We start from the raw sequence: 14,732 nt of genomic DNA, 5'->3' as shown, positions 1-14,732 counted from the left end.
TATCAAGTTCATAATTGTATATAGCCCCCATATAAGCCACCCCCATATTTCAATTCTGGCTCTCTACGTACAAAAAGTCCATATCGATTCGTAATTATTTGTAGACTTAACTATACATAACTTTTTTGTCTAATATATACCATGTATGGACTAAATCACAATTTAGAAAACGATGTTAAGAAGTTTTAAGATACCACAACCCAAGTAATTCGATTGTGGATGATAGTCTTTCGTAGAAGTTTCTACGCAATCCATGGTGGTGGGTACATAAGATTCGGCCTGGCCGAACTTGCGGCCGTATATACTTGTTTTTAACTGACTTAGTCTTCTGAGTTTGATTAGAAAGTTAATTGTATCACTTAATTTTTTAGTTAAAAATTTTAAAATGTTCACTCATTGACCTAATTAAGTTAATGTTTCGAGTTTGATTACAATGTCAATTGCATCAATTAATTTTTTAAGCGAAAAAGATTTCAGCTTTAATTGATTTTTTAATAGGAAATATTTAGGTGATATTTTTTTCTGTGAACCTATTTCAATGATACCCCTCAAACGTTTCTCTATACTCACTTGTTTTAATTTAATTATGCCTTTCGTACTACTTACCGGAATGCAGGTTTTAAATTTCTTTATGAAAATTAAACTCCAAAAGTGGTATTTTCAATAATCTCATTTTATTTAATACATTAAATGTGGAAACCACCACTTTCAGTTACAATTGATATCTCATTAATTTTTTTTTTTTGTTTCGGGATACAACATACATACATGCATGCAACACATATACATTGATAAATATTTTACCACAGGTACTTGTGGTAGGTACGAATACTGTGCTCAATATATGTGAGCCTGATTTTGAATTACATTAAATTACAGTTCAACAGATTTTGTTTTTTTTTTTTTGTTTGTATCACAAGATATAGACTTCGAAACGAAGAAATTAAATTGAAACAAAATAAAATAAAAATTTAACAAAATTTAATTAACCTTTTGAGAAGTTAAGGAAATATAATACAATTTAAAAATTTGGTCCTGGAAGAACATGGGTGGAGTTTAGTTATGGCCTTTTTTTTGTAATATCAACTGAAGTCATTTGTTTTTGGCCTTAGGTTTGGTAATGTGTGTATTAAACTCGGCCCTATTTGGAGGGTCGGCAAAGGACGTTATTGGCTTGGTTCATGTGACACAATTTAAACCCCCAACTCACGACTTGGTGTTGTTGTGGCCACCTGGCCTGTACTGCTGGTGGGCGGTGGTGGTGATACCAAACTTGGCAGCAAACGATTCAATAAACTTCGCACCGCAAAGGTCACATCATGGTTGGCAAAACAGAATAGGAATGAAACCACAAATCCTTGCAGACTTACCAGGATAACCGACAGTAGTTGATAGAAACGTTCCAAAGGAGTCCCAGTATCCGGACGATAGGGCAAAAGAAAATGTTGCAATCCAAACAAAGGAACCTGGCCGAGGCAAAGACACAAAACTCATAAGCCATACAAAATAATATTTTCCTATTTATTTAAGCAAAACAAAACGAAATGAAACGCAAAAAAGGATATTTTCCCAATAAATGCTCACCAAAATAATTGTGGCCCGAACAGCTTTGCGTATGGCCAATGGGGCAGGTTGAGCCGATTGTGGATGCAATTTACGAACAATCACACGCAATACATTTACCAGGAAAACTACAAACAGCCCAAATAGAGGATATCATCCAATTGTTATCCAGTCCAATTGGCGAGGCAACCATACAAAAAAGGATAGCAAGTAGACATTCAATAAATAAAATTTTGTATTGTACCATAAATGTTAAGAATTTCATCGCAAGTGTTTGTTTGTGGGGGGTGGGGTTGGGTCAAACTTACAGAAACTGGAAATTAAAGATACGCATACTGGCAATGAGAAGATCCATAGCAAATAGCTGTCCTTCATCCAACAACTGAAAATACAAAAGAGGTGGTAAAAAATTCAATTATTTTAATATTTTCATTATGGGAACAATTATGACATCAAAATAAAGAGATGAATGTTTTAAGCCCATAGCCGCATAGAAACCAAGTGAGTTAAGTAGAAAATGAAGTAGTCTGTAGAAGTAAATATTTTGACAAAATTTTCTATTTAAATAAAATTTTGAGATATTTTTCAATAGAAAAAAAATTTGAAAAAAAATCTATAGGAATAAAATTTTAAAAAATTTTCTACAGGAATAAAAATATGACAAAATTTTCTATAGATGTAAATATTTTTACAAAATTTTCTACAGAAATAATATTTTAAGAAAATTTTCTGTCGAAATAAAACTTTACAAAATTTTCTTTGGAAGTAAAAATTTTTAACAAAATTTTCTATGGAAGAAAATTTTTAAGAGATGGAAGTAAAAATTTTAACAAAATATTCTATATAAGTAAAATTTCTATCGAAGTAAAAATTTTAACAAAATTTTCTATAGAAGACAAAAATTTGAGAACATTTTATATAAACGTAAAAAAATTTTAAGAAAAGTTCTATAGAAGTAAAGATTTTGACAAGAATTTCTATCACAGTAAAAATTTGGACAAAAATTTCTATAGAAATAAAATTTTGAGAAAATTTTCTATAGAGATAAAATTTTGACAAAAATTCTCAATAGCAATACAATTTTGACAAAAATTTTATAGATATAAAATTTTGACAAAATTTTCTATAAACGTAAATTTTTTTTTAAGAAATGTTCTATGGAAGTAAAAATTTTGATAAAAAATTCTATAGAAGTAAAAAATTTTGACAAAAAATTCTATAGAAGTAAAATTTCTATCGAAGTAAAAATTTTAACAAAATTTTCTATATTTAGAAAAAAAAAATGAGAAAATTTTCTATAAACGTAAAAATTTTTTAAGAAAAGTTTTATAGAAGTAAAAATTTTGACAAAAAATTCTATCACAGTAAACATTTTGACAACAATTTCTATAGAAATAAAATTTTGAGAAAATTTTCTATAGAGATAACATTTTGACAAAAATTTTCAATAGCAATAAAATGTTGACAAAATTTTTATAGATATAAAATTTTGACAAAACTTTCTATAGGAACAAAATTTCGAGATATTTTTCTATAGAAATAAAATTTTGAAAAAAATTTCTATAGACTTAAAATTTTGAAAAAAAAATTCTATAGGAATTAAATTTTTACAAAATTTTCTATAGATGTAAATATTTCTACAAAATTTTGACAAAATTTTCTACAGAAATAATATTTCGAGAAAAATTTCTGTAGAAATAAAACACAATTTTCTTTGGTAGTAAAAATTTTTAACAAAATTTTCTATGGAAGAAAATTTTGTAAGAGATGGAAGTAAAAATGTTGACAAAAAATTGTATTCAAGTAAAATTTTTATCGAAGTAAAAATTTTAACAGAATTTTCTATAGAAGAAAAAATTTTGAGGAAATTTTCTATAAACGTAAAATTTTTTTAAGAAATGTTCTATGGAAGTAAAAATTTTGACAAAAAATTCTATAGAAGTAAAAATTTTGACAAAAATGTCTATAGAAATAAAATTTTGAGAAAATTTTCTATAGAGATAAACTTTTGATAAAAATTTTCAATAGCAACAAAATTTTGACAAAATTTTTATAGAGATAAAATTTTGACAAAATTTTTATAGAGATAAAATGTTGACAAAATTTTCTATAGAAATATTTTGACAAAAATTTATGATAGAAATAAAATTTTGACAAAATTTTCTATAGAGATTAAATATAGACAAAATTTTCTATAGAAATAAAATTTTGACGAAATTTTCTGTAGAAATAAAACACTGACAAAATTTCCTTTGGAAATAAAGAATTTTGACAAAACTTTTTATAGAAGAAAAATTTTTGAGAAAATTTGTATAGAAGCAAAAATTTTGAAGAACTTTACTATAGAAGTAAAAATTTTGACAAAAATTTCTAAAGAAGTAAAAATTTTGAGAAAATTTTCTACAAACGTAGATATATTGAGAAATTTTTCTATAAAAAAATTAACAAAATTTTTTGTATATATAAAATTTTGACAAAAATTTTCGATAGAAATAAAATTTAGACAAAATTTTTCATAGAAATGAAATTTTGACAAAAATTTTCGATAGAAATTAAATTTTGGCAAAACTTTTTATAGAAATAAAATTTTGCAAAATTCTATATAGCAATAAAATTTTGACAAAATTTTTTATAGAAATATTTGATAAAAATAAAATTTTGCCAAATGTTATATAGCAATAAAATTTTAACAACATTTTCTATAGCAATAAAATTGTGACAAAATTTTCTATAGCAATAAAAAAATTTTCGATAGCAATAAAATTTTGACAAAATTTTTATAGAGATAAAATTTTGAGAAATTTGTCTATAGAAATGACATTTTGAAAAAATTTTCTATAGAAATAACATTTAGAGAAGTTTGTCTATAGAAATATAATTTGACAAAATTTACTACAGGGCTAAAAATTTTGACAAAATTTTCTAAAGAAATACAATTTTGACTAAATTTTCTATCGAAATAAAATTATGACTAAATTTTGTATCAAAATAAATTTTTGACTAAATTTTCTATCGAAATAAAGTTTTTACTAAATTTTCTATCGAAATAAATTTTTTTTGACAAAATTTTTCTATGGAAATAAAATTTTAATAACATTTTCTATATCAATAAAATTTTAACAAATTTTCTATGACAATAACATTTTTAGAAAATTTTCTATTGAAATAAAATTAAAAAAAAATTCTATAAAAATAAAATTTTGACAAAATTTTCTAAAGAAATACAATTTTGACTACATTTTCTATCGAAATAAAATGTTGACTAAATTTTCTATAGAAATAAAATTTTGATAAAATTTTGAAAAAATAAAACATTGACAAAATTTCCTTTGGAAATAAAGAATTTTGACAAAACTTTTTATAGAAGAAAAATTTTTAAGACAATTTGTATAGAAGCAAAAATTTTGAAGAAGTTTACTATAGAAGTAAAAATTTTGACAAAAATTTCTAAAGAAGTAAAAAAAAAATTTTTTTCTACAGGCGTAGATATATTGAGAAAATTTTCTATAAAAAATTAACAACATTTTTTATAGATATAAAATTTTGACAAAAATTTTCGATACAAATAAAATTTAGACAAAATTTTTTATAGAAATAAAATTTTGACAAAATTTTTTATAGCAACAACATTTTGACAAAATTTTCTATAGCAATAAAATTTTGACACAAATCCTCAATAGCAATGAAATTTTGACAAAATTTTATAGAGATACAATTTTTACAACATTTTCTATAGAAATAAAATTTTACTAAGTTTTCTGTCGAAATAAAATTTTAACAAAATTTTTCTTAGAAATAAAATTTTGATAAAATTTTCTATAGAAATAAAATGTTGATAAAATTTTCTATAGAAGTAAACAATTTTAATAACATTTTCTATATCAAAAAAATTTTAACAAATCTCCTATAGCAATAAAATTTTGAAACAATTTCTATAAAAATAAAATTTTGAAAAAATTTTCTATAAAAATAAAATTGTGAAAAAATTTTCTATTGAAAAAAAAAAATTGACAAAATTTTTTGTAGAAGTAAAAATCTTGGCAAAAATGACTATAGAAATAATATTTTGAGAAAATACTAGTGCCAGGTTTCAATGCGATAGCTTGTTGCATTCGGAAGTTTCCGTGACGGACATCGCCAAATTGACTAAGAATTTCATCATGACCTAAGAATTCATGCACCAGAATATCTATATACAAATGGAACAGAAAGTTAGGATACAGTCTCGCATCACTGATGCGCATCACTGATGCAAAATGGATTTTGAAATCAAATTTTGACAAAATTTTTTATAGACGTAAAAATTTTGGCAAAATTTTCTGTAGACGTAAAAATTTTAACAATTTTTTCTAGATTTTTTTTTTTTACAAAATTATTCATAGATATAAAAAAATATAGATTCAAAAAAGAAGTTTATATAGTAGTTAAAATTTAAAAAAAAAAATCCAAAGAAGTGAAAATTTTGACAGGATTTTCTATAGAAATGAAAATTTTTACAAAATTTTCTACAGGACTACAAATTTTGACAAAATTTTCTATTAAAGTAAAAATTTTCTAAACAAAATAAAATGTTGACAAAATTCTCTATAGCAATAAAATTTTGACAAAAATTCTCAATAGAAATAAAGTTTTGACAAAATTTTCTATAGAAATAAAATTTTGAGAACGTTTTCTGTAGAAATAAAATTTTGAGAAAATTGTGTATAGAAATAAAACTTTGAGAAAATTTTCTATAGAAATAAAATTTAGAGAAGTTTTTCTATAGAAATAAAATTTGACAAAATTTTCTACAGGGCTACAAATTTTGATAACATTTTCTACTAAAGTAAAAATTTTCTATTGAAGTAAAATTTTGACTAAATTTTCTATTGAAATAAAATTTTGACTAAATTTTCTATCGAAATAAAATTTTGACAAAATGTTTCTATAGAAATAAAATTTTTATAAAATTTTCTATGGAAGCAAAAATTTTAATAACATTTTCTATATCAATAAAATTTTAACAAATTTCCTATAGCAGTAAAATTTTGAGAAAATTTTCTGTAGAAATAAAATTTTGAAAAGATTTTTATAAAAAAAATTGACAAAATTTTCTGTAGAAGTAAAAATCTTGACAAAAATGACTATAGAAATAATATTTTGAGAAAATTTTCTATAGATACAAAATTTTGATAAAAAATTTCTAACAATAATGTTTTGACAAAATTTTCAATAGAGATAAATTTTGACAAAATAATCTATAGAAATAAAATTTTATATAGAAGTAAAATTTTTGAGAAAATTTACTATAGAAATAAATTTTTATGAAATTTTCTGTAAAAATAAAACCTTGACAAAATTTTCTTTGGATATAAAGAATTTTGACAAAACTTTTTAGAGAAAAAAATTTTTTTGAGAAAATGTTTTTTGTAAGTAAAAATTTTGAAACAAATTTCTATAGAAGTAAACATTTTTAGAAAATTTTCTGCAGACGTAAATATATTGAGAAAAGAATTAAAATTTTGACACAATTTTTTATTGAAATAAAATTTTGACAAAAATTTTCTATAGCAATAAAATTTTGACAAATTTTTTTATAGAAATAAAATTTTGTAAAATTTTATATAGCAATAAAATTTGGACAAAATTTTCAATAAAATTTTGACAACATTTTCTATAGCAATAAAATTTTGACAAAATTGTCTATAGACGTAAACATTTTGATAAAATTCTCTATAGAAATCAAATTTTGACAAATTTTTTATAGAAATAAAATGTTAACAAAAATTTCTATAGAGATAAAATTTTGATAAAATATTCTAAAGAAATAAAAGTTTGACACAATATAGAAATAGTAATTTAACAAAATTTGCTGTATAAATAAAACTTTGACAAAATTTTCTATAGAAATAAAATTTTGGCGAAATTTTCTAAATAAAAAAAATTGACAAAATGTTTATAGAAATAAATTTTTGACAAAATTTTCTATAGCAAAAAGATTTTGACAAAATTTTCTATAGAAATAAAATTTTTTAGAAAATTTTCTATGTAACTTAAATTATGACAAAATTTTCTATAGAAATAAAATTTTGACAAAAATTGCTTTAGAAGTTAAATTTGTTGAAAATTTTACTTCTATTGAAAATTCTATAGAAATAAAATTTTGAGAAAATTTTCCATACAAATAGAATTGTGACAAATTTTTCTATAAAACTAAAATTTTGAAAAAATATTGTAAAGAAGTAAAATGTGGCAAAATTTTCTATTGAAATAAAGTTTTGACAAAAAAATCGATAGAAATAAACTATTTGAAAATTTTCTATAGAAATAACATTTTAAGAAAATTTTCTATAGCAATAAAATTTTGTCAAAATGTTCTACATTTCAAAATAAATTTTTTTCCAATCAAATGAAACCTGTTGAATTTTAAATATTTTTTCAAAAATTTTGTGATCATTTCAAAAATCTAAAATTGGGACCAAATGGTGAATATATTTCGTACGGTTTAATTCGAATTGAAAATAGTTTCAAATATAAAAAAAAATGTTTTCATTCGAATTGGAAAAAATAACTCTTGAAATGGAAATAGTGATTTGAAGAAAGTCTCATTTGTTTCATAAAGGTTTCATAAAGGTGAAAATTCTCTATAAACTGTGTGCTTTAAACAAACTCTGCAGTACTCACTATAATTTCTATATTTTATTTTATTTTTTTATTTTATTTTTTTATTTTATTTTATTTTTTTTACTCTATACTTACTGTGTGTTATCCTCCGTGTTGAAATATCTAGCCACTGCATATGCCACCACAAATATCATAGGTGAGAGCCAGGAAAATATTTTAAACCAACGCATCACAACAGTGTCCTTGACAAATACCTTGGGTGGAAAAGATAGAGGATGCTGGCAAATTGAAAGTTTATTAAATATTTTTTGGGTGGGGAGGAAACAATGGGTAATAAGGCAAAATCCATGCGGTTATTTCAAACGGAAAATATTTTTCTCAAATGGGTTAGGGTTTTATCGACGTCAGACAATTATAAGCATTATTCAACTAAAATCTAAAATTTTGATTAAAACTGATGGGAATTGCAGTCTACTTACCACAACCAATACCAGATGCAAATGCATTCCTTCACAAAACATCCAGAAATAGTTGACCAACATGAAGTAATGGATAACCAAATGCAAGCAAATGCACCAATACTGTGATTATATTTTAGAAATGAGAATTGAAAAAAAAGTTAGTTAAACATCTCTATCAATACAAAATTACAATGAGACAAAAATGGTTAATAATTTATAATATTTATAGTTTATAATAATAATTTATAATAATAATTTCGTGGCTAGAAATAAGCAAACGGATTTGGATATTATATTGGCCTTGCAGCATCTGAATGAATAACTTAGGGAGCAACCGTGGTGTAATGGCATGGCCGCTTTAAACCCAGATTCGACCAAACCCATGTTAAATTAAATTTTTCCTTCTAGACATTTCGACCAGAACTGAGATACGCTCCAGGGCCAAGTCCAGTACCTATCCTGGGATAAATATATTTCCCGTAAGTAATGTACTGCAACCGACGTGAAATCCCAAAAGTTATACCAACTGTCGGAAATGTTTTTAAAATTCTCTTTACTTGATCTCTTTATCTATGTAGACTTACCGGATTATCTCGTATAGTATCTGGTTTTTCAACAATGAATTTGTACCACAATATCCAGGTAATGCATGTAAATGCCAGCGATGCAAATAAATGTACATGAATTCGAATTCTAGTACAACGTAAGGATCTGCAATAATAACAAAAATATAAAAATTCCAAATTTATATATATTTTTTAAATTCCCATTGAATTTTTCATTAGTTCTTACTTGAATCCCAAAAAAATGACGAGAGAAAGAATTAAAGCAACACATGATACTCCATAGCCTTTAACATACAATTCATTGACAAATGTACGAAACTGTTAAGCAAGAAGGGAAAAAATAAATATAAAAATTACACACAATTGTTTTTTTTTTTTCATTTTAAATTTAACCAAACAAAATTATTGGCACAGCGTCAGTTTTTTAATAAAACTTCAGGTGTTACAAAAAAACCAAAATATTTATTAATTTTTATACCCTCAACCATAGGATGGGGTATAGGTATTCCGGGTCGTGGTATGTTAAAATTCTGAGTCAATCTAGCGACGTCCGTCCGTCTGCTAAAATCACGCCAATTTACGAACGAAACAAGTTACCGACCTCAAACGTGGCACAAGTAGATTTATTGATGTAATTCGGATTGGATTGCAAATGAACCACTTTTAGGTGTCACCTTCATATAAACCGGTTCCCGAGATTTGATTTCTGGGGTTTCCTGGAGATGCAAATTTTAGCCAGATCGGTTGAAATTTGTTGTGAAAATCTTAAAAAGTGTAGTATAATATAGTTAAATTTTTTTACAGATTTCATTGGGAGTGCAAATATTTTTGTCCATGCCAAAAACAACTTTTTTTTACTATTTCTTTAATTCCTTTAAAAACGAGGAATAATTTTTGTTAAATTTTATGGTATCACCCAATAGTAAAGAGGCAGGTAACAATAACATAAGTACGTATTTAAATTGATACCTTATTTATCTTTGTATTTTGTTTTATTCAAAATTTGTGCCAAGAATTTTGTTCTGTACTGTATTTGTTTATAGCTCACCTCCAGATCTTCATAATCGATGCAGTTGGTGTAGTTGGACCATTCTTGTAGACTTTCTGGATGATGATACCAGGTGCCATTTTCTAAACAACTAGAAATATGAAAAAAAAAAATTTAAAATCAAATAAGATAAAATCATCAGCTGCCATTTAATTCTATTTATTGGATGATGTAATTGTTAACAGAAGTTTCTCTAAAAATAAAATTTTGACAAAATTTTCTCTAGAAATAAAATTTTTATAACATTTTGAAAAAAATTTCTATAGAAATTAAATTTTAATAAAATTGTGAAAAAAAAAATTCTATAGAAATTAAATTTAAATTTTTTTTTTGTATTAGTAGTACCAATACATGGTTTTAAGTTGAGATCAAAAACAACAAAAATGATTGAAGAGAAACCAACAATAACAAACAAAACGAATTTTGAAAAAATTTTCTATAGAAATAAAATTTTGGGGAAATTTTCTATAGAAATAAAATTTTTGCAAAAACTTTCTTTAGAAATAAAATTTCGACAAAATTTTCTATACAGATAAAATTCCGACAAAATATTGCTAAGAAATAAAATTTGGGCAACATTTTTCTACAGATATAAAATTTTACAAAGATTTACTATAGAAATAAAATGTTGACAAAATTTTCTATAGAAATAAAATTTTAACAAAATTGTCTATCGAAAAAAAAAATTGATAAAATTTGCTATAGAAATACAATTTTGTCAAAACATTCTACAGAAATAAAATTGTAAGAAAATTTTCTATAGAAATAAAATGTTGACAAAATTTTCTATAGAAATTAAATTTTGCACAAATTTTCCAAAAACATAAAATTTTGACAAACTTTTCTATAGAAATAAAATTTTAACCAAATACAAATAACATTTTGACGAAGTTTTCTATAGAAATAAAGGTTTGAAAAAAAATCCTACAAAAATAAAATTAAAAAAAATGTTTGTAATGAGAAAAACTGGCAAAATTTTCTATAGAAACAACATTTTGCTAAATTTTGCTATAGAAATAAATTTTAACAAAATTTTGAAAGAAATAAAATTTGGGCAAACTTTTTCTACAGAAATAAAATTTTACTAAAATATTCTTTAAAAATAAAATTTTGACAAAATTTTCTATCGAAATAAAATTTTAACAAAATTTATATAAATACAATTTTGACGAACTTTTCTATAGAAATAAAGGTTTGAAAAAAATTCCTATAGAAATAAAATTTGAAAAAAAAACTATAAATACAACATTTTCTACCGAAAAAAGTTTGCCAAAATTTTCTATAGATACAAAATTTTGAGAGAATTAGAACAAAATTTTTTATAGAAATAAAATTTTGACAAATTTTTTTACAGAAATAAAATTTTGACAAAATTATCTATAGAAATAACATTTTGACAAAATTTTCTATAGAAATAAAATTTTGACAAAAATTTTCTAAAGAAATAAAATATGAGATACATTTTTCTACAGAAATAAAATTTTACAAAACTTTTCTATAGCAATAATATACAAATAAAATTTGGACAAAATTTTTTATACAAAATGTTTTAGAGAAATAAAATTTTGACAACATTTTTTATAGAATCAAGATTTTGCAAACAAAAAATTTTAGAAATAAAATTTTACAAAAATTTCTATCGAATTAAAATTTTGACAAAAGTTTGTATGGAAATAAAATCTTGACAAAAATTTTCTGTAGAAATAAAATCTTGCAAACATTTTCTACAGAACTAAAATTTGGACAAATTTTTCTATAGAAATATAATCTTGATAAAAATGTATATAGAAAAAAAATTGTGACAAAATTTTATATAGAAATAACATTTTGACAAAATTTTCTATAGAAATAACATTTTGGGGAAATGTTCTTTAAAAATAAAATTTTGACAAAATTTTGTATATTAATAAAATTTTGAGAAAATTTTATATAGAAATAACATTTTTACAAAATTTTTATAGAAATAAAATTGTAACAAAATTATCTATAAAAATAAAATTTTGTCAAAATTTTCTATAATAAAAAAGTTGTGATAAAATTGTCGATAATAATAAAGTTTTGACAAAACTTTCTATAAAAAAAATTTTGGCAACATTTTTTATAGAAATAAACTATTGTAAACATTTTTTATAGAAATAAAATTTTGACAAAATTATCTATAGAAATAAAATTTTGACAAAATTTTCTCAAAATAAAATGCTGACAAAATTTTCTATATAAACAAAATTTGTACCAAATTTTATAGAAATAAAATTTTGACAAAATTTTCTATAAAATAAAATTTTGACAAAATTTTCTATAAAAAGAAAATTTTGACAAAATTTTCTATAGAAAGAAAATTTTGACAACATTTTCTATAAAATGGAAAAAGAAGAGGAGGCACGCTCAAAATAAACCCAGCCATGTGAATTCAAATCGATGATTTGACAGTGGCATAGGAAAAGAGATATGTTTGTTTCGAATTTATTTCGGCATAAGCCGGCTATCAATGTAAAACCTTTTTTCGGAGGGTTCAAGTGTGGTTTTTGTTGGGTTTAATAAACTGCCCGAATTTATTCTGATAATTGGTTGATAGTTTTGCTGCAAGTAGAGGATGCTGATGAGGAATGTGGTAATTCCGAAACGTGCGTCCATCCAACCATCTTGCAGTCTATAGGGCTTTGCCCAAATAAATTTGACAAACATTCTTTTCCTCTGTTGGTTAAGCTACACTTGTAGTTTAGTCAATGTATGGTTTTAAGCTGCAATAAAAAACAACAACAATGCTTAAAGAACAAAACCAACAGTAACAAAACAAAACAAATGGTAAAAGAAAATTTTGACAAAATTTTCTATAAAAATAAAATTTCTACAAAATTTTTATAGAAATAAAAATGTGACAAAATTTATTATAGAAATAAAATTTTGACATTTTCTGTAGAATTAAAATTTTACAAAAAATTCTATCGAATTAAAATTTTGACAAAAATTTATATAGAAAAAAAAATTATGAATTAATATTTTGACAAAATTTTTTTTTATAGAAATAAAAGTTTGACAAAATTTTCTATAGAAATAAAATTATGACAAAATTTTTTATAGAATCAAGATTTTGCAAAAATTTCTATAGAATTAAAATTTCAGAAATTTTGATTTTATTCGATCTTTCGTTTATTCAATAGAAAATAATTATTTGCTATTGAACTAAAATTTTACAAAAATTTCTATCAAATTAAAATTTTGACAAAAATGTGTATAGAAATACAATTTTGACAAAATTTTCTATAGAAAAAAATGGGAAAAGTTTCTATAGTAATAAAATTTTATGTAGAAATAAAATTGCGCAAATATTTTCTATAAAAGTAAAATTTGGACAAAATTTTTATTCCTAAAATTAGGAACAATGTATATGCTAGATCATTTTTGGTGAGAGTGGCTAGAAGTTGGAATGTTCTGCCTTATGCTTTCAGAATTTCCCATACTAATAATGTGTTCCGCTTGAAATTAGGTTAGGTAAGGTTAGGTTAGGTGGCAGCCCGATGTATCAGGCTCACTTAGACTATTCAGTCCATTGTGATACCACAGTGATGAACTTCTCTCTTATCACTGAGTGCTGCCCGATTCCATGTTAAGCTCAATGACAAGGGACCTCCTTTTTATAGCCGAGTCCGAACGGCGTTCCACATTGCAGTGAAACCACTTAGAGAAGCTTTGAAACCCTCAAAAATGTCACCAGCATTACTGAGGTGGGATAATCCACCGCTGAAAAACTTTTTGCTTGAAATTACTTCAAGCCTTTTCGGCTGAAATCTTGTTTAATCAAGTTTAGTATTATAAGGTTTTTTTTTTTTTTTTTTTTTTTTGTATACCCTCCACCATAGGATGGGGGTATATTAACTTTGTCATTCCGTTTGTAACACATCGAAATATTGCTGTCCGTCCGTCCGTCTGTTGAAATCACGCTAACTTCCGAACGAAACAAGCTATCGACTTGAAACTGGGCACAAGTAGTTGTTATTGATGTAGGTCGGATGGTATTGCAAATGGGCCATATTGGTCTACTTTTACGTATAGCCCCCATATAAACGGACCCCCAAATTTGGCTTGCGGGGCCTCTAAGAGAAGCAACTTTCATCCGATCCGCCTGAAATTTGGTACATGGTGTTAGTATATGGTCTCTAACAACCGTGCAAAAATTGGTTCTCATCGGTCCATAATTATATATAGCCCCCATATAAACCCATTCCCCGATTTGGCATGCGGAGCCTCTAAGAGAAGCAAATTTCATCCGATCCCACTGAAATTTGGTACATGGTGTTAGTATATGGTCTCTAACAACCATGCAAAAATTGGTCCACATCGGTCCATAATTATATATAGCCCCCATATAAACCGATCCCCCGATTTGGCTTGCAGAGCCTCTAAGAGAAACAAATTTCATCCGATCCGGCTGAAATTTGGTACACGGTGTAAGTATATGGTCTCTAACAACCATGCAAAATTGGTCCACAT

At 24.4% G+C, this 14,732-nt stretch overlaps 1 protein-coding gene across 2 annotated transcripts in view; it reads right to left on the bottom strand.

Moving 5' to 3' along the window:
- Positions 1-652: 652 nt before the first annotated feature.
- hec (calcitonin receptor hector) overlaps positions 653-14,732 on the bottom strand; it is a 126,858-nt gene continuing 112,778 nt past the window's right edge. The window contains exons 5-12 of one of the 2 annotated variants that reach the window (XM_075301092.1): positions 10,242-10,332; positions 9,420-9,511; positions 9,212-9,338; positions 8,646-8,747; positions 8,302-8,444; positions 1,872-1,945; positions 1,585-1,691; positions 653-1,466 (exon numbers count right to left, since the gene is read on the bottom strand). In XM_075301092.1, the coding sequence (XP_075157207.1) occupies positions 1,194-1,466; positions 1,585-1,691; positions 1,872-1,945; positions 8,302-8,444; positions 8,646-8,747; positions 9,212-9,338; positions 9,420-9,511; positions 10,242-10,332 (1,009 nt within the window). In that variant the 3' untranslated portion in view covers positions 653-1,193. The remainder of the gene's footprint in view (positions 1,467-1,584; positions 1,692-1,871; positions 1,946-8,301; positions 8,445-8,645; positions 8,748-9,211; positions 9,339-9,419; positions 9,512-10,241; positions 10,333-14,732) is intronic. The other variant, XM_075301093.1, reaches the window with a different exon arrangement.

Source organism: Haematobia irritans, chromosome 3 (assembly GCF_050003625.1).
Source record: "Haematobia irritans isolate KBUSLIRL chromosome 3, ASM5000362v1, whole genome shotgun sequence".
In the NCBI taxonomy this organism is placed as follows: Eukaryota; Metazoa; Arthropoda; class Insecta; order Diptera; family Muscidae; genus Haematobia; species Haematobia irritans.
This window is presented reverse-complemented; position numbering and strand designations above follow the sequence as displayed.